The sequence below is a fragment of the Thalia democratica genome, chromosome 6 (assembly GCF_965202585.1).
Source record: "Thalia democratica chromosome 6, ktThaDemo2.hap1.1, whole genome shotgun sequence".
NCBI lineage: Eukaryota > Metazoa > Chordata > Thaliacea > Salpida > Salpidae > Thalia > Thalia democratica.
In genome coordinates, this window is record NC_139170.1 from 24,892,251 (window position 1) to 24,912,341 (window position 20,091).

Here is a 20,091-nt window from a genome sequence, read left to right on the forward strand (position 1 = left end):
CTTTTTGTTAAAACAGTTTAAAGAAATTAAAAATTGTAATAAGTTAAAATATATATTCAATATGAGTTCCAAATACTTTTAAAATTAAGTACATTTGAAATTATGCGTTCCAGAGTTCTTTAGTAACAGTTATACTTCTAAAATTTTAAATTGTACATTTATTTTTTTTTCAAAGAAAATATCAGCGAAGGTCTATCAGGGCCAAAACTTAGACATATATGTGCTGTCAGAAAAGCTAAAACTTTGATCATTACGCTTGGATTATCAGACCACAAGCTTTCGGAAGACTGAGACCCGGGTTTCGTTTTTATTAATACTCGTCAGTCAGTCGAAACTAAAAAAAACTTTCTGTTGTCATTCTTGCAGTTGCGACTGACGAGTTTCAATAAAAACTTATCCCGTTGTCTAATGATCCAAGTAGCACGTTCAAAACTTTGTTTTTGCTTTTTAGAGATATATTTAAACAATTTCATCCACAAAATAAGTTTTTCGAATTTCGGTATTTAGCCATCAGTTTTTGTGGAAAATCTTTGTAAAAAAAATTAAAGTTAGTATTTGATCTTGTATAATAACAGTATTATTTACAGATATTGTATAAAACAGTTTCGCATAAAATTACGTAGTTTTACTACTAACAGAAAAAAAAACATAAGTTAAATACTTATTCAAGTTCAAAACTGTGACGGGATATTTGCAATATTAGAAGTTATTAATAACTCTGATATAACAAAAATATTTAATTTTTGTTATTTGATTAAAACTACCTCAATCCTTTAAAGTACTTACATTACTATGTATAATTTTATTCTTTTAAAAACTTAAGGATTAAAAATACTCGAAGATAGTTAACAAATTTATTCAGTCAATTAAATGGATAAACACGAACCACAACTACATAATTAAAGTTTTTGTTTTGTGGTTAAACACATCTATAACGAGTTTAATCGATTTGTTTTGTAATCTTTTAAAACTAAGTACATGGATTAAAACTAAACAGTTAAAATTGTGCCAATTTCATATTGTTAAATAAAGTTTCGCTCTACTTATCAAAAACTTTCTTTTTGTTTCAATATAAAGTTCAGGTAACATAGAATAGCTATATAACAAATTTTATCATGTATTACTTTAAAAACTGCAAAGATTTGACAACTTTTCTTGGAATCGAAATTGTAAAGCTGTAAATCAATTTTAAGACTAAATGTACTATAAAAACGTTAAACATATTATGAATAAATCATATCGTTTTTCTAAGAGACATTTAGCCTTTAATTAATTATAAACTCATTTTGTCCCTATTCTAAAACATGTTAAGAAATCATTGAACTAAATCGCCAGTTGTTTTACAAATGAAAACAACCGTGTCAGTTCTTGCTAGTAAACAAAGAACATACTTTGAAATAAAACTTATTAAGAGAAACAAAACTGCTCAATAGTAAATATAGTTTAAATTCAAAAAGCTAAGCTGACCTTTTATTCCTGACAGCATTCCGAATCGTCCTAACAAACGAAAAAGAAACAGCAACCCAAAAAATGTCAATAGCATCTCAAAACCTTGCAAGTCACCAGTAAACTTTGTCATATTTTTTTTACTTAGACCACTTTATCTTTGTTATAGCTTTTATTTTTAAAAACGTTTAGTATAAATATGCAGTCTAAATTAATGCAACCTTATAATGTATGCGTTTTGTTTCGCTGTGCTTCTATTTTCTTTTTTCTTTTTTTACACCAGTTGCGTTGATACTACTGAAGTAGTGAGAAAAAAGATTACATTTTAATATAGAAAAACAAGTATGATATATAAATGTTTTAATAAATTAACAAACTTTTAAATAGTAACAAAACTTGTGTTAGAATAAAAAATTAACAATTACAATTAAAAATGGCAATATTTAGTATTAGATTTTAATAGAACTTTTGATGATAACAAGTAAATTGTTAATAATATAGTTTTAAAAACTCTTAATTCGTTACCAAACAAAAATTATTTTAGAATTTCTTTAAGTTTAAATTACTTTCATTATTTATCAAAACAATAAAAATAAATTTTTACATTATAAAAACACTGAAAAACTTATATAAAATATGTTGTAATTTATTTTCATAATTTTATATTAAATAAGTTTAAGTTTTAAAACAATCTAAGTACTCTTAGTCTTTTTAATCCTCATATGTTTCTAGTACAAATTATAAACCGACTTTTCTCTAAATTTTAAAAACTTTTGATTAGAAATTAGAAAGTAAAATGTAAAAATAAAAATACAGATTTTTGTTTATAAACGTGTTATAAAGTCAAATTTATTTGCTTCTATTTTGCATTAATTTAGATTTTAACTCTTTCATTTAGTTTGGATCGTAACTTGAAATTATTAAACTATGAGAAAAAAAGCTTTTATTATCAAACTAGCAAAATATAAATAAATATAACTTTTTGTGCAGATGATAGAGAAGCTTTTCACTTTTCCTAGATATAAACTTAGCACAAATTTTTTATCTCGTACAGCTGTTTCAGCGTTTAATAAGCGTTCGTCAGCAAGATCTTTATTTACTCTAGAGCAAAAATCGGAGTCTTTTTATAAAATTAACAAATACAAACTAGCTGTTTACATTATCGTAAGCAGTTAACTTTAAAAATTTTGTTAAGAGAGTGTTTATTATATTGTTAATAATGCTTATAACTTTTCAGCAGACATATAGTACTAATATTTGTAGTTTTGCTCAATAGAAAACAAAAAAGCTTGCTGATCAATGTGTACTAAATCCATACATGTACATTAATATGTATAGAAATAAGTTGATTAACATAATAAATTAAATTTTTCAACACAGAGCCCTCCTTAACGGCTTTTTTAATATAAAAAGTTTATTTCAAGATGCAAAAACTTTCAGGATTCGAATTTCGTGCCTATGCAGTCCTCAACTGCAAAAAAAGTTCAAAATAAAGCACAAAACTAAACACTCAAATGAAAGTTTAAATTTTAAGCATAAATAGATCATGATGTAATTTTAAAACTGTCAAAAATCATGCAAAACGGCTTGTGCAAAAATTAATTTACCAATCGACAATAAACTGGCGGAAATTCGTAAAAAATCAGTGAGTGTCTACGTATTTGAACAGCAAAATTAATAAGATAAAAAGTTAAATAAACGTTGAAAATTTAACTATCATGAGAAGAAAATAAAACTTCAAAACCGATTTTTTATATGTCTACAAGACGATACAAACTTGCTTCTTTTGTTTTTGTTTAAGCATCTCTTATCTTTCAGTGCATATACAACGGCTGTTGCTTCTTTGAGACACAGCCTAAATATCGGGCTATTACGGTCAGCTTTAGGCTGTGCTCTTTTTACAACTTCCCATGATATTTCAAAGTCAATGCCGCTGCGCTTTAAGCCACAACCATACTTTGAAAGTTTAGTGTCGTTTTCATATATTCCACCTTTAAATTTTTTTTTATGATTGGCATTATTGAATCTGAACTGAGTCGAGCACAAGCCGACGTAGAACCTCGTCTCAACGCTAGAGTTAGCTGTGGCCCTGTAAACGATGTTCTCCGAACGGCAATTGCCCCCTTTCAAATTATATTTGCAGCTACCAGGGAAACCACATTGACTACGAATTCCTGAGTTTTGACTTACACTTTTTTGGTTGTGTGCCTTAATTATATTCTCAAAATTTGCCGTACACGAATAACTTAATTGCACATTATGTTTGTTAAAAATTTTTGTTAGCGGATTTTGTTTATGGAAGTGTTTTTGACTAGATCTATAAATTTTCTGCCAATATTAGTTTTTACTGAATTGCTAAAAGGAAGGCTGTACCAGATTACATTTCTTTTCTTTTATGTTTTTGATTAGTTTTGGTTGTAGCTCAAGTTTTTCAAATTTAAGCTCATTATTGTAGCCGCATTTTTTCATTATTGTTTCATATTCATCTTTTATTTTTAAAATATTTTTTCTTTACTAGATCGTTTGTTTAAGCGTTGAATAATTATGTTTGGAGTGTGTTTTATGATATTTTTAGGATGCCTTGATTGTTTGTTAACATACATAATTATTGCGTTTCGCTTTTTATAAGGCATAAAAGAGATATCATTCAAGTTGAACTTCACATCTAGGAAGTCAGTTATCACTAAAGGCGCTCCACAGTGACTCTTAACTCCATAGATTTGAAAAAGGTATGAGTTCGCAAGAGCTACTCATGCCTTCTTCAAATCTATGGGGTTAAGAGTCACTGTGGAATTGCCACTAGTGATAACTGACTTCCTAGATGTGAAGCTCAACTTGCATGATATCTTTTTTATGCCTTATAAAAAGCAAAACGCAAAAATTATGTATGTTAACAAACATTCAAGCCATCCTAAAAATATCATAAAACATATTCCAAACATAATAAGTAAAAAAATCTTTCTAAATAATTCAACTAGATTACTTTTACAAGTAAATTTTGTTATATTACTAAAACAATATATTTTACTTTTTTTATTATCGGTAATAACTCATAACAGTATTAAAAAAATCTAAGAGTAAAAATAACGAATAACTACAATTAAACAATTTTTTCTAAGACTGACCTAAAAGTTTTATTAAAATCTTATTAAACAAAAAAGTAAAATTCATTTTAAATAAAACCGTACCGTACTTAATGCCTCGTTTTCATTTAAAATTTATAATAAAAACAAATTTAAAATTTGTGAATGTACGATTTAGATCAGGGGTCGGCAGCCTTTTCTAATCTGCGAGTTAATTTTCTCAGAAAAAACTGCTCGCAGGCCGCACTGTTTATAAAAAAAGTCTTCGAAGGCCGCAGTTATTTAAAAATAGTTGTAGTAATTATTAGAAAAACACTACTTGAAACAACAATTATAACAAAATAAGCAGTAAAATAGCAATTGTAAACAGTATTAATTAAATTAAGAATCTAAGTTTTTATTGCAAAACTTTTTAATTTTATTCTTTTATAAAAGTACCTCGCAGGCCGCAGATCTTGGCTATGAGAGCCGCATTTGGCCCGCGGGCCGCAGTTTGCCGACCCATGATTTAGATGAAAACAGTAATTTAAAAATATCAATCAAAATATTAGAAAAAAAAAATAATGTAAGTATTGAAAAATAATTTATGCAAATAAAGAATAAAATCGTATAATCATAACAAAATTTTAAATATTAATTTTTTTTAATTATTTATCTACTTTCGACTTAGTTTTTACAAGAGCAAATGATCATTACAATACTTTGTTCATCCAAATTAAAAATAAGTTCATATAACTTATGGTACAACACCTGAAAGAACTAAACTAAATCAAACTTCTTAAATAAATACTAAAATTAATAATCAAGTTTGCGTAAAATATATTAGTTTACCAGTCAATACACTAAAGTTTTTTATGTGAAAACTAAAAAAATAAAAAATAAAACCTTCTTCTTAGTAAACTTTAAATTTTATGGTGTATAAAAAAAAATAAACTATAAAAAATAAAGATTAAAAAAGTTTATTAGTTTGAAAATATTAAGAGTAAGAATTTGAAGACTAATTTTTAAAAACTTAGAAAATATTTTTATTGTGCAAAACCAAAACGAAAAGCCTTATTAAAGAACAATAGAAACAAAAAGAATTATTACAGTACTATTATTGTTCTGATGCTTAAAAAAAACTACTTACACAAGAACTTTAAAACTAAAGAATATTACATATTTGATCGCTATTTTCTTTGAATTTAAATGATTTTTAATTTTGTAAAATTTTCTTAACTTAATGTGTTCTATCTTTATTACAAATTTTTACAGTACATTTACGCTTAAAGATAATAAAGGTATACCAATGATAACTAAATAAGTTAGAATAAATAACGTATATATTTTAAGTTATGCTAGTTAGAGATTAAAAAAAAACACTCTTTATCTACTTGGTTATGAAAAAGTATAGCTGACTTAAAAATAATAATTTTGAAAATTGTATTAAGTATATTAGTTACTTTTATTTTTAGTTTCATCTAAAAACTTTTAAAAATTTTAATAAGAAAACAACCAGGTAAAAAAAAACGTCATTAGTTAGCCTGGGTAATAAGGTAAATTATTTTTTATTTAATTTTTAATGTATGTTTAAAAATGAAAAACTGCAATTATAAATTTAGGGGGTCCACCATGAACTCTTTACAAAAGTTCTTAATATGTCTATTTGTAATTTTTATTCCTTTATAATTGTTCATAAACTGAACATTACGAGGTTCATCGAATTTAAATTCAATAAACATCATTAAATAAATATTTATTTTAGTCAACAATTTATGTATGTATTGCATTTTATCTAACTTAATAAATTAGGTAAGATAAGAAGTAACGTGAATTTCACTCTTACTTTACTGGCAAAATTTTGGATTAACTATACTAAACTTTTAATACGATTTTACACTACAGCATAGTATATGTACATTGACTATTTTTCGTAATACTTTTTATAAAACCGTGATAATAATACTAAAGTTTTGACTACAAAGTCACATATAAAACTTATGAATAATGCAATACTAACATAAAAAAACATGTGATTTTTAATTTAACTTTACTATCAGAGAAAAATTAAATTAAAGTTTTAATCTTAAATACAAAAACAATAATGCTTGAAATTTTTTTTTTTTCATAATAGTGAGGTAGTTTATTCTAAACAATAATTATGATAGTCTTAAAAGTAATATTATAAAGCTTATATTCAAGTAAATACACGGAAACGTTGTTTAAGTTTTTTTAAACCTGTACATTAACTTCATAATTTAAATAATAAGTGAGATAAATATAATAAATAAAACTAATTGAAACTACCATAAAAATATAAAACTTATTTTGTCAGTTATAAGTTTTAATAGTAATAAATATAAATAAAAGTTGTTATTTATCAGCCGTTGACTTTTTTTATTATGTTTTCTTCATAATTTTAATCTTTGATAAGAAAATGTTCTAAGAGTATAAAAACTGTATAAAGTTTTCATTTTGAAATTAAAAACAAGTTTGTTAATGTTACTTTGATTACGGATACAAAAAAGTGTAAATTAAAATATACTAGTAATGTAAACATTTAAAATTTAATAATGATTTAGGAAGTAAAAGTTAAAAGCTAAACTTTATTTTAAGTTATAAAGTAGAACTGAGTAAAGTTTTTTAAGTTAAAACTTTAGATTGACTATTTGAATTCTAAAACTAAAGAAATATGTTTACAAAGATTTCAAACAATTTTCAGTTATCCTGTGAAGTTTTTAACTAAATTAGTTTCATATGAATAAAATTGAACAAATTTGAATAGAGTTTCAAAAAGTATTTTAGTTTGTTAGTAAGTAATTTTTTTTTTAATGTTTAACTATAAATTTTAAACTATTTTATATAATTTGGTTACAAAATAAAGTTTTACTTTTTTCTTTATCTCTTTTCGTGTGTCTTTCTGTTTAAATGACTCAGGTTTTAATGCCTAGTTCCAAAGTTGGACAATAATAAAACAACAATAAGTAAAAACTATGAAAATTTCTAAAACTTCTATAACTACTTATCTTTTTAAATTCTCAAAGTAATTTTAAAGGAAAATATAAATATTGTTTAGTGCTTATCGATTCCAATTTGATAACCAAAACAATCTGACGAAAACTTAAAGCTTATGGTTTAGGCGCAAAACATATGCAATACGTTGTATTTTTTATTACAAACATAGATAATAATACTTTACAATACAATATAATTAACTTTGTATAATAAAATATTTTGAACAAATTGCAAGCTAGTTGTTTTACTGATCTTCAAAATTTTATTAGTTCATTAGTAACTTTTTAATAGTCGGAAGATTCTCATTAAAAATTTGAATTTTATTTAGTTTGAAAGCAGAAGCACTAAAATTTAATTAAAATATAAGTTGAAGTATGTTTAAAAATACTGCTTTTTTTATATAACGCTAGGTTTCAGTTTAAATTTGCAATTTTTTTTCCTCACGTTACGATGAGTACAGGCGTGTTTTAAGCTAAAATTTACAAAGTTATAAGCCAAGTAATGTCTCAATACCGGAACATTCAGGAATATTTTCGAAAAATTAAAGCTATGCAACAACAAAGAATGTTTATGGTCGATAGAAATTGTTTATTTATAAATGTCATTAATAAAGCGATAGTGGTGACCGCAGAGAAAGTTAAGCAATACGTTGGGTCATCGGGTTTAACATTTAAAAGCAGATACACACGGTATAAATATTAATTTAATAAATATACAATCTTTTTTGAAAACTTTTTTGAAAGATATAAAAGCATACTATTATCTAAGCTTGGAAATTTTCGCTACAAAACAGTTAATCTAACTTAAAATACGGCTGGAAAATTTATAGTATTGGAAAATATGAACAAAATTTAAAACTAGCTTTAAAAACAAAAGAAAGTAACTTTACGGTTATTTGTCAGTTTTGTTGTAAGAGGTATTTTAAATAATTTTAAACGTTTAAGATATCAATGTGTACCTGCTTTAAATAGTTAAATGAACATATGATGCTTACAGCATCATACCTTTATAACTATTTTGTTTATAAGACAAATTATGACTAATATCATTTTACAATGGTGTTTCTAGAAATACGCTGGCAAAATAACTAACATTAACTGAAAATTTTTGTACAGCTAGTAAAAATGAGTTGTACACTGCTGCAAATAAGTTCTTATTTTTTATAATCGTGTATGGACAAAGAAAAAATGAGTGTAAATTTTGACCTTCCACAAGAAAATTTTCTAAATGTAGAAGTTAACTAACTAGTTAATTTTGTTCCTACTGTATGAAATATAGAAGAAAAAAATCTTTGAGCAGAACGTATTTTGACTTTGTAGAAACGATGGCTTAGCTTATGTTTTATGTTATTATATGTTTAATAAATTAACTGATAAACTGTCCCATTTATTAGGATAAGGAAACAATTGTATCAAAAAACCGTAGTGTTTTATAAAATACCTATCTCTATATATATATATTTTGTGATGTTTAGTAAAGTGCTTTTTATTTTAAATTAAACTGGCTGATGATTAAGGCGTCTAGTCTTATGAAACATAAGTACCAGTATTTTTAAATTCATACTTTTTCAATAAATTATATATATATATATATACATATATATATATAGTGCATTATATGTTGTACTAACTAAACTTGGTTTATACACTTTGTAGAAAAATTAGTGCACAAAACATTTATGTTACAGAACAATAGTTTACATGTGCTTTAGACTTAATGCATATGTAAAATATTACTTTTTTATATCATAAATAATTATGTAAAGAGTGTTCAAATCGGAAAAACTATCATTTTTCTAAAATTTAAAAATAAAGTTTAAGACAAATATCTTATATAAATAAAACCAACAAGGTTTTGTAAATTAATAAAATCTTTAGAACTAAAACGAATTTTTTTGTAAAATAAATTGTTTTGGAAGAAGCTTGTGAATAAACTTTTTTCTTGAATAGCATTGTTTTAGAAGTTTGAGAAAAACTAATAAAAACGAACTTAATCAATAAGCTTTTATAGTTTTAAAACATCTATAAACTTTCGGATTGCAGTTGGTCAAAGTAGTTTTTTTTTTTGACGTATAAAAAAAAAGTTTAAACAGTTTATTCTACTGTCAAGTTCATTTTTCAAGCAACTAAATATACAACCATTTACTATGTTTCTATTATTTTACCTTTATCACCACCTAGTGAATGAAACATAACAGTTAAAAAATATCTCACTGGTAGTTTAGTACGAATAGTTTTTTTTTATGTAAAAGTCATGTTATCTGCTGTAAAAATAATCTAAGTTAAATAATTTTTTTTAGATTAAAAAGCTTTATTACTACATAAATAAAATTAGAAAGACATTTTTTATAAAGACATTGTTTATATAGAAAAAGTTCTAATTTAGTAATACTGTTATTTATGTTCATAAACGTTTAGACATTATGAATGTGGTACTGAGTAAAAGTTTAAGCCAAATATAAATTATTTTACATTTTCTATTTTAATTCATGCTATAAAATTGCTACTTTTTCTTATTTTTATTAAAAAGAGTATATAGTAAAACTATATTTTATAAGTTTTATTTGTGTACTTAAAAAAAAAGTATCACGAAACACATTTCGTTTTTTCTTAAATTTATTTGATTATTACGTCATTTAAAACTTTTTGAATTTTAACGTTGTAACTACTGTATATTTTTATTTTAATTTCAATTCAGTTTAATTTGATAAGATACTATTTTTGGAAAGACTTACTTGGAAGTACTCAAATAAATTTAAGAAAAAAATGAAATGCGTTTTGTTATATTTTAAAATAACTTATGAATCAGAAAAAAAGGTGTGTATATATTCTTGATTGATAAAATTGCTCCCAATTGAAAAACATTTATTAAAAGTAATAAACTTTAAACAAAAAAAAAATTCAGCTTTTGTTCAGTAGATTCTCAAAATAAAACAATGTTTCATTGTAGGGCCTCAATTATTTTGCATTGCGAGTCTGTTATATAAAACATCAATAACCTAATTCTTTATATATATATATATATATATGTTAAGAAAGTTTTATTGTTCAGTTTAGAAATAAATAAGAAATTTATAATAAAAATTGAAACTTTTGGTCTAACAAATTACTAATAAATCGATAAATATTATTTAAATAATTTTTTGAGTAAGTTTTGAAAGTCTTTTTTGATGTTAAGCACCCTGTTTAAGTAAAAACAATTTACATTTCCTAATCAAATGGTACTATAAGAGTTTTTTTCTTCTTCAAGTATAATGTTTGTAAATATCGTGAATTATTTTATTTTTGGTACTGACATCAAATTTAGGATTTAGTAATTTTAATAAGTTTCTCAAACTTCTATAAAAAGTAATTTTTATTTAAAATTTTTTTAAAAGGTTGAAAATTATTTCATTTATTCTAAAAATTGGCAAATGTTCTTTTATATTCTTATTTTATCTTTGAATGTTTTTTTAAACAAATTTTTATACATTATGCAGTTAAATTTTTAAGAAAAAACACTCAATATTAGTAGTCTTTACATAAATAAAAAGTGTTTATAAAAAAGTGTTTACAAACTTGTACTTAAAATGCTTATAAATTATCTCAATTTACTTACTGTACACAGCTTAAGAAAATTTTAGATAGTTCTTGCCAATAAAAGTTTTACTTATATTGCAGATATATAAAACTTAATTTTTCTACTACGCTTATACTACGTAAGAAATAAAAATAATGTTTTGAATTTAGTACCGGTGATGTATATTTTAATTAAAATTTAATTGTAAATGTTTTTTATTAACAAATTTTTATATAAAAATGTTGCTCATAAAAACATGGATAATTTTATTTTCAGAAGCTATATGTTGTTTTGTTTTATAAAAAGTCTGTAATAATTCAGAAACTGAAAAATTTTGCCATTTCTTAACAAAAAAAAACTTAGGTGAATATTTTAAAACATTTTTCTAATGCACAAACTTATTAAAACATTTGACAATAGTACATTTCATAATAAACAATTAAATGTAAAAAAAATCGACTAAGACTTATTAATACAATATTTAAATGATGATCAAAAAAATTAAAGTATATTATAAGATAACGATTAAAAGTTTTAGAATATGAATTATATTCGTTTTTTGTTCTAATATTTTGCATTGTTTTAATTAAAGTATACTTTTATTTAATTTATTCTTACTAAAATATTATATTCATAAGTATGAGTCGAAAGATATTCTCAATAAATAATTCATTATAAAATGTGTGATATCAAACTTTTTCTTTTATTAAGTATGTTAAATTTTTTTATTTATAACTTTCTTAAGAAAAATTAATACTATTTATTAAAAACTAATAAAAAATAACAAGCCTAAGTTTACCAGTTATATACAGCATTCTATGCTAATACTTTTTTCTACTTTAAATTAAGTGTTTATAATAAGTTTATATTTATTATATAATTTTTTTATTCAAATACGTACAGTAACCTCTCGCTTATTTACGCACATTGTTTCCACAGAAAAAATGCGTAAATATATGAGAGATCGTAAAGATACGAGAGGTACCAAATATACTTACTATAATGGCAGTTTTTTGATATTGCTTCTAGTTAAAAGCAGACTGGGGACTTTCCCACTTTTAACAATTTGTTTACTTTATTTATAAATATGAGAAAAAACATAAAACTGTACATACATCAAAAAAAAGGTTTTAAATTTATGTAAAATAATAATACTTGTAGAAAATCTTTACTAATTTTAATAATAAGTAGATTTTTGCTTTATCTTTATTTATATGTGACTTATTTGATACTTAACATTTATAATCTATTCTACTTAGGAAATTCAATTTATAATTAAGCATTTGTCTACAATTAAGAAATGGTGTGGTGTCTATATTAAAATTTGTTTTTATAGTCTTTTAAAAAATATGCATCAGGTGCTGAACTGGATTTCTTTTTTGAACAAAATATATAAAATATAAGAAAAATATTTAATAAAAATTGTTTATGTTACTAAAACTTTTTTTAATTTGACCTTTGCCAAAATAAGGAAAAACTTGTCTTGCGTTGTACAAAATATATATTAATGAATATTTTGAGTAGGAATGAAACTTCATTCCATAAGAATTTGAGGATTTGAAATTTTTTATTAATTAAAGGTATAAAAGGAGGGGTGTTAAGACACCTAAGGTATAAAGGTCAAAGACATAGAGTACAATAGGCTCCTTATGGAAGGCAAAAACTAAAACCGAAAAATATTAATTTCAGTAAAAATCATCTATGGTGTTTTTCAAATAAATCACTTCAAAATTTTGAAAAGTCTTCCTAATATTATTTAGGAAATTCCTATTTAAAAAATTTTAAAGTAAGAAAAATAAATAGTTGTATTTATTTTCAAAGTTGTTTACGAAGTCTAAAGATATAGAGAGGTGAGTTAGCATTTTAAAACATATTTAAAATTAACAATATACAATAAACCTAATTTGTGCAATATTAAAAAAAAAAATAATAATTTTTGAGTTTTTTAGAATTATAAAATATGTAACTAAACGAAAGTGCGTAACGTCAAGAGTGCGTAAAGATGCGAGAGTTTACTGTACATATTGTGAATTAATGTAATTATACTACTTGCTAAAACTAAAAAGAACATACGATTAAAAACCGTAGAATTACAAAATAAAAACAACAAATACTAATTTTAATATAAAAATGTTGACTTATTTATGTTAATTATGATTTGAAAATAACAATTATAACATAGCAAACTCCGTTTTAAGTTTTATCATTTGTTTTTAAGTTGTAATTGGTATACAGTTGACAGATTTGATACCATTTCGTAACTTAAAGTTACTATGCAATGTTATTAGATTAATCAATTAAATAAGTTGAGAAAATTTTGTGACTGAAGTGTCAGATTATTTAGACTTTTTTGTTGGCCGTATTTAGTAAAAGATTAAAAGGGGCGCTTAGTTTTATAAACTGTACTATAAAAATTAAAAAACTCTCTTTAACAAGATTTTAATAAAGTTATCATTTGATAAAAACTACGGTTTAGTAAAACTTTAATCAATAAAACATTGAAAAATGTCACTGAAAGAAAGTTGAGTTTAATTGTTTCGTTAAAGAGATGCTTTCATTTTAAAAAGTTCGCCGTTGGCAGTATGCTGCCTAGCCCTAAAATATTCATACTAACAATAAGTATGTAAACAAAAAGCTAACGTAATAAAAAACACTTTATAATTACAAACAAAGTTGCTCTTGTGTTTACAGGCATGCACATTAAAGATCAAAATTACTCTTTAGTAAATTTCACGGATCTATAAGTAATATTTTATTATATATAGCAATTATGGTTTTTCTTTTTTTAACTGCTCTTTATCTGATTTTACTTGTATAATTGCAAGTTTATTCAAGTAAACAAAGTTAAAGAAATGACAAACTAATTTTGTTTAATTTACTTATAATATATTCAATATTAATATTTATCTAAAACACTTAATAAATACTGCTAAACTATTTTTGTTATGTTCTATGGCTTTAAAAAACTAATACAAGATTTGTGTTAAATCGTATTTATTGAAAGTTGCTTAAAATTTTCATTTTACAACTATTAAAAACTGGAACGTCAATTTACAAAGTACTCAACTTTTTGAAAATTAATGCATATGTCTCTGTGATAAAAAATAAGGAAACAACTGTTTTTCTAGTTTAATACAGAAAAACTTGAATCAGTTTTTAATAAACAGAGTATATCTTTTAGATTACTTTTGTATAATCAAACGAACTTGTATCGTTCGGATCTCAATTATTAAACATTATTAGCTATTGATAATCTTTCAACATTTATATTAAAACTGATTAGTAGAAAAAAATTTCTAAACTATCTCCAATACTTTTAAGATATCACTTGCAACATAAACTATATACGCTAAAATTACTCAATTTCTTTTTTTAATTTACACAAACGTTCTCGACATGAATAAAATTATACCAAGTGATAAAATAAGTTTAAAATAATAAGGTACTGAGTAAAGAATTCGAAAAATAAGTTAAAGGTATTACCACGTACACCAGTAAGATATAATCAAACACAAAATTTTAACTTTCTTAAAATAAACAAAAGTTTAGTAAAATTATATTAAAATCCTGGACAAGACATTAAACTGTATCCATGGTGTTTGACTCGATAACCAAAAGGTTTTTTCGTACATCAGGTCCTTAGACCAGTTTTTCAAACGCTTATTTTTTTTGTCATTCAATAAACAATATTTCTAATGGTTTAGAACACCAGTGATTTGTACAACTTCTATTATGAGATAAAAACACTAGAACCAAACTTACATTTCACTCTAGAAAACTCTATTAACTGAAAACTATTATTTCTAGACACTAAAGTAAAACAACTATCAAACCAACTACACACTATTTACAGAAAACCTACAAAAAGAAGCCTAAAAATCAACATACTAGTGTCTGTCTAAATCTTAGAAGCTTCGTTTAATAAGGTATCATTTAAACAGAGCGATAAATATATGCTGTAACTTGTCTCATTCAAAAAAGGTTAACAAAAATAAAAAACTTATTGTTTAAAAAACAGTATCCACAAAAACTTATTGAGTCTAAAGTTAATAAGTTCTTTGAAATTCACAAAATCTACAGCTTAACATTAAAAAAACAAATAATTACCACAAAAATGACAAGGAATACATATATTAAAAAGTTCCCTTACTTTACAACAGTTTACGTTCGTAACTGTTCATTACGATTCCAAAAACGTATATCATCTGTTTTTTAAACACACAAAATCAAACCGGTTTAAACGAGCAAAAAAGTGTCTGGCTACTTCGGCCACAAAATCAAATGCTCGGAAACGTTTCAAGCAAGTGTCATTAATAGATGCAGGTTTGAGCATCTCCTATATAGAGAGATATTGAGACAATCTTTCTGAAGGTTTGCAGATCACAGTGGAACAGACTAAAGCGCAATGTTTGATCATCGCTAAATTTCACAAACTGCCAAAACTTAGACATCGTACAAAACTTTACAGCTCTAAAATGATGAAAAAACAGTGAATTTTATAGCCTTGAATCAGAAGAGAAAAAGTCTAAGTTATAGACTCAAAATACACCAATGTAAAATTACAGCAACATTATTATCAACGAACAAATTAGTAAAATGTTGTTTAACTTTGTTTACTTTATTAAAACTTAAATTCTATATTTGTTTATAAATATGTGTGTATGTCATTACACTTAAACTTAATTTTAAACTCTTTACTCAGTAACTAATTTTTAACTCGTTTATAACTTGATAAGGGAATATATATTTTTAAACGGAAAACTATTTCAAAAAAATAAAATAAACAATAGAAAATGAATAGGTTCTGCACAAATATTCAAAATTTTAAGTTAATCGTTTTCAAATAGAGATCCTAGCGAAGAAAGTTCACTGAAAAGTATAATAACAAGTTTTTATAGTACATATTCTTACTTTATTAAAGTAAATTTAGTTATTTATCAAAATAACTTAATAATTTAACAATAGCAATAACATATTAATCTAAATAACATATAATTATGTTTTTATTACAGTAACAATTTAGAAAAAAAAAATCATTTAAGTTTAATTAAGAAAGAGTACTGTGAAAGTTTGTAGTTAAATTCTGTATATATTTTTTCTGCTGCAAACGGCATCTTAATAACAATCAAAATTTTTCTACAAATTTACATTCCTGTAATGTTGTATTTAAAATATAAAAAACTTATTTAGGTCATAATATCACAAAATAAACTGTACAGGTATGTTTTATATAAGTGCTCAAAATGTTTAGTCCTAGGACCTGGTGCACGAAAAAACCTTTCGGTTATCGAGTAGCACACCACGGAAACGTTTAAACGTCTTTCCAGGACATAAATATAAAAATGAGTTTATTTTAGTTTTGAAAACATCTTTAAGGAAACAAATATATTTTTAGTTAAGGAACGTAAAATAACTGTCTAGTTTTTATCTAAATTTCAAAAAAATTTGATGGTTAATTGGTTTAAATTGCATTAGTTTCAAAGTAAAAAATTGAATAATTTGCAAAGTTCTTTTTTTTTTTGACTTTAACATTTAAAAAAACATATTTAACTTACTTTAAAAAAAATTAAGTGTAATTAAAAACACAAATACAACTAAACTTTCGAATTAGACAAAGTTGTGGAGTATCTAATAATTATGTTTTTTTTTTAAACAAGGGTTAGATAGTTTTTATCCTAAAAACTTAAAGACTTCAACACTGACGTTACAGATAAGATGCTGTTGTCTAGATACATCATTAATTAAGGGCTTAAGTAAAGTAGTTATTATTTTGAAGCATTTTTCTTCCTTTTTAGAAAAAAAGTAACCAATTAATAGTTACTAGTTTTAACTTTTACATTTCTGCTAAATTAAAAAAAAACTTGTTAGATTTGTAAAACAAAATTGTTTAATTATCATACATGAACCTTTTTATCAAAATATTTTGATTTTGAAAACTAATATAAAGTTTTTAATTATTAAGGTTAAATTTAAGTAGTTATAATTTTTTACTTTTTTATAGAAAGTACTTTTTAATAAAAAACTTAATAAAACTTTTTATATCATAAACACTTTAAGTATATTGTAAACGGATAAAATTGGACTTACATACTAATTATAAAAAAATAAACAACTGTTACATTAACTTTAAATTATTTACTTGTTTTAGAATTTGTCGTAGAAGTACTTCATAAAGATATTTGAAATAAACAAATAATTAATGATCCATATTTTAAATCTTTTTATTACGCTCTTGTTTTGTGGAACGATAGGAAAAAGTTAGTTTTAAAATGTCTCATTAAATCATAAAATAAATTCAGAATCAGCTTTATTTTTGTTTAAAAAATTTTAAGTATTATTTTTCAAAAAAAAAATATTTTGTTGCTAATAGAGTTTAAATTTTTTTAACTTGAAATGTTAGTTATTAACTAATAGAAATATTTAATATATTTCAATGTATAAGAGTACAAATGTATATACAAGGGATAGTTTTAAACTATACCCTATATTAAAGTTAACCAAAGTTTTAGTTTATTACTTTAGTTTTCAATACATTTTTATTAATGACTTAGAGTTTTTTACTTTATTCACACTACAGTATTTAGCAATTGAAATTACATAGCACAATATATAATATTATTTTTCATCTTCTTTTGTTTTTTTAATTTCTTCTTCATCAAGAAATAAGTTTGATGTAAACTTATATTAAATTTTAATTTAGAATACTTTTCACTGTTAGACAGTACTAAAATTTTTAAAGTGTTTCATTAAGATAAGTTAAATAAGCTAACTATAAAATTATCAGCACATCAGTTTTTATAAAGTTTTAAAGCATACATACTAAAAAACAAGTTTAAAAATATACAAAAAATACCTTCTATTTTAAGCTTCCCCATTCTTTACTTTGATGGATATGTCGATTGATTAAATAAGTTTTGCTAAAAGTTTTTAAACAAATAAAAACTCACAACCTCACTATTTTTTACTTGCTAGCATTTATACAATTTATTTAAACTAACACATTTAACCCAAAATAAAATAAAATCATTAACAAGTAGTTACCTAGATAACTAATACTTTTTGTCTTACTACACCAAACTCATACTTTGTTTTGTTTCCGAAGTAAAAGTAAAAAGAAATGTCAATGGGGAGTAACGGGCAAAATACTCCAATCGAATGTAGTTTTCCCCTAGGCCACGCATTTCGGAAACATGGAAAATACAAAAACGTGGTTAGTTTAGAACGCCCGTCAGTGGTCAATCGTTAGCATAGCGCATTAGTATTTTTAATTAGAAGTAAAAAGGCTGATTAGATTTTGGAACAAATTAAATAGAAAAGTTAACTGGTTTGAAATCCTTAAACCGTACTTTATTGTCGGATAAATTTTAAGAAAGTTAAACCAGAGTATGTATGTTTTTAAGGTGCTTTAGTTAGCATTAATGATTTAATAATTTTGATAAGTAATACCATTTTTTATACAGACTTTTATTTCTTTAAAGTAAAATAAAGTATATATTTAAGGTTTGTGGTTAAACTTTATAACTTATAAAGCAAAAAGATTAGTCGACGTTTTACGTTTTCAACTAAAATAGAATTATATGTTTCAAAGGTCAAAAAAAAAGGATTTAATAAAAAGAAGAAAAGCTATTAAGAACATTTTTACACACTTAAATATAATTGTTTTTTTATTTGTTTAAAATCCCTAACAACTGAAATTCTCTAAATATTTCATAAAAAAAACTAGATTCGATTTCAACTTAATTCATTTTCATAAAACTTAAATAGGTATACAGATTTCTGAACTATGAAGTATTTATTTCTTTAAAACTACTTGCAACTTCTAAACTGTTTAAGACGTGTTTTACACATTTCTTAACTCAAAATTACTTGTAACTTTTAGTTCTTTCAATTTTTTAAGCGTTTTGTAGCTTCATTTTTAGTTAAACTCAAAACAAAGAGTCTAATATCGACAGATTAATAAGTCGAACTTTGCTAACTTTAACTAAAGCTTTTCGATCTTTATATTTTTACCTCAATAAGGCTCACTTAGAAGAATGTTAAGCAGTTTTTAATATACTTGGTACTAATTTTTACTGAACTTAACAAAAAAACTTTAGTAAAACTGAAGAAAAAAGCTCCTAATATATAAACTTGTAAAACCGTTTATTTTTTTTTTTTTTAATTATAACAATTTTCTAAGACAACCAGTCTTTTATACGAATCAAAAAATTTAATTTTATTTATTAATTTTATAATTTTTAACACCTAATAATTTTGAAAATTGTTTTGAGAAAAAGTATTAGTTTTTAACTAAATTTTCATTACTATCTGACAAACTAATTTAACTGTCTGAAAACCTTTATAAATTGTTTTTATACAAAGACAAAAACACAATGCGTTAGTTTATAAGTAGTTTTTTAGATACATAAAATTTAATTATTTATGTTTTTCTTTTGTACTAGAAATAAACACAAGTTAAGTTTTTTAGCGATTGAATATTTTTTGTAGAAAGTATTTAGTTATTTGTCATCATTTTGCAGCTGACTGTATACCGAAAAGTAATCAAATAGTACTAAGGTAAGATACAGTTTACAGTTGAATTTTAGTATGTATGTCAACGTTTTCTTTTTCTATACATTTTAAGACAGCTTAAAAAACATATACAATATACTGTACATCGTACGACATTTCACAATAAAATAAGTTGTTAATTTATTGAAATTAAAGCATATTTTAAAATAAATGGTTTTGCTGTTGTAGAGAATTCGAAATATTTTCAAGAACAATCAAGAACCATGTAAATAAATTCCCACTAATCTTAAAATTATTTTAATGGTAAGCGCACTAAAGTCAAAAAAAAATCAACTTTATTCCTGTTTTTTTTTTTCTCAACCTATAACTAAATAAAAAATTACGAAAAAAATAGGAATAATTTATGTTTAATTTAATTTTCTGTCAGATAACACCTTTTAGTTGTTATAAATAAATATAAATGAGTATTTTCAAATTGGAAAAAATTTAAAACTAATTG

The 20,091-nt window shown here is 23.8% G+C and overlaps 1 protein-coding gene across 3 annotated transcripts in view; it reads right to left on the bottom strand.

The window, feature by feature from the left end:
• The window catches only part of LOC145839587 (calsenilin-like), a 55,550-nt gene that overhangs the window by 23,013 nt on the left and 12,446 nt on the right, over positions 1-20,091 (bottom strand). Inside the window, exon 1 of one of the 3 annotated variants that reach the window (XM_082947202.1) lies at positions 1,468-1,637. The exons of the other annotated variants lie outside the window; for them this stretch is intronic. Within the exon in view, the coding sequence (XP_082803328.1) occupies positions 1,468-1,579 (112 nt within the window). The 5' untranslated portion in view covers positions 1,580-1,637. Of the gene's footprint in view, positions 1-1,467; positions 1,638-20,091 lie in introns of those variants that run through there. 3 annotated transcript variants of the gene reach the window in all.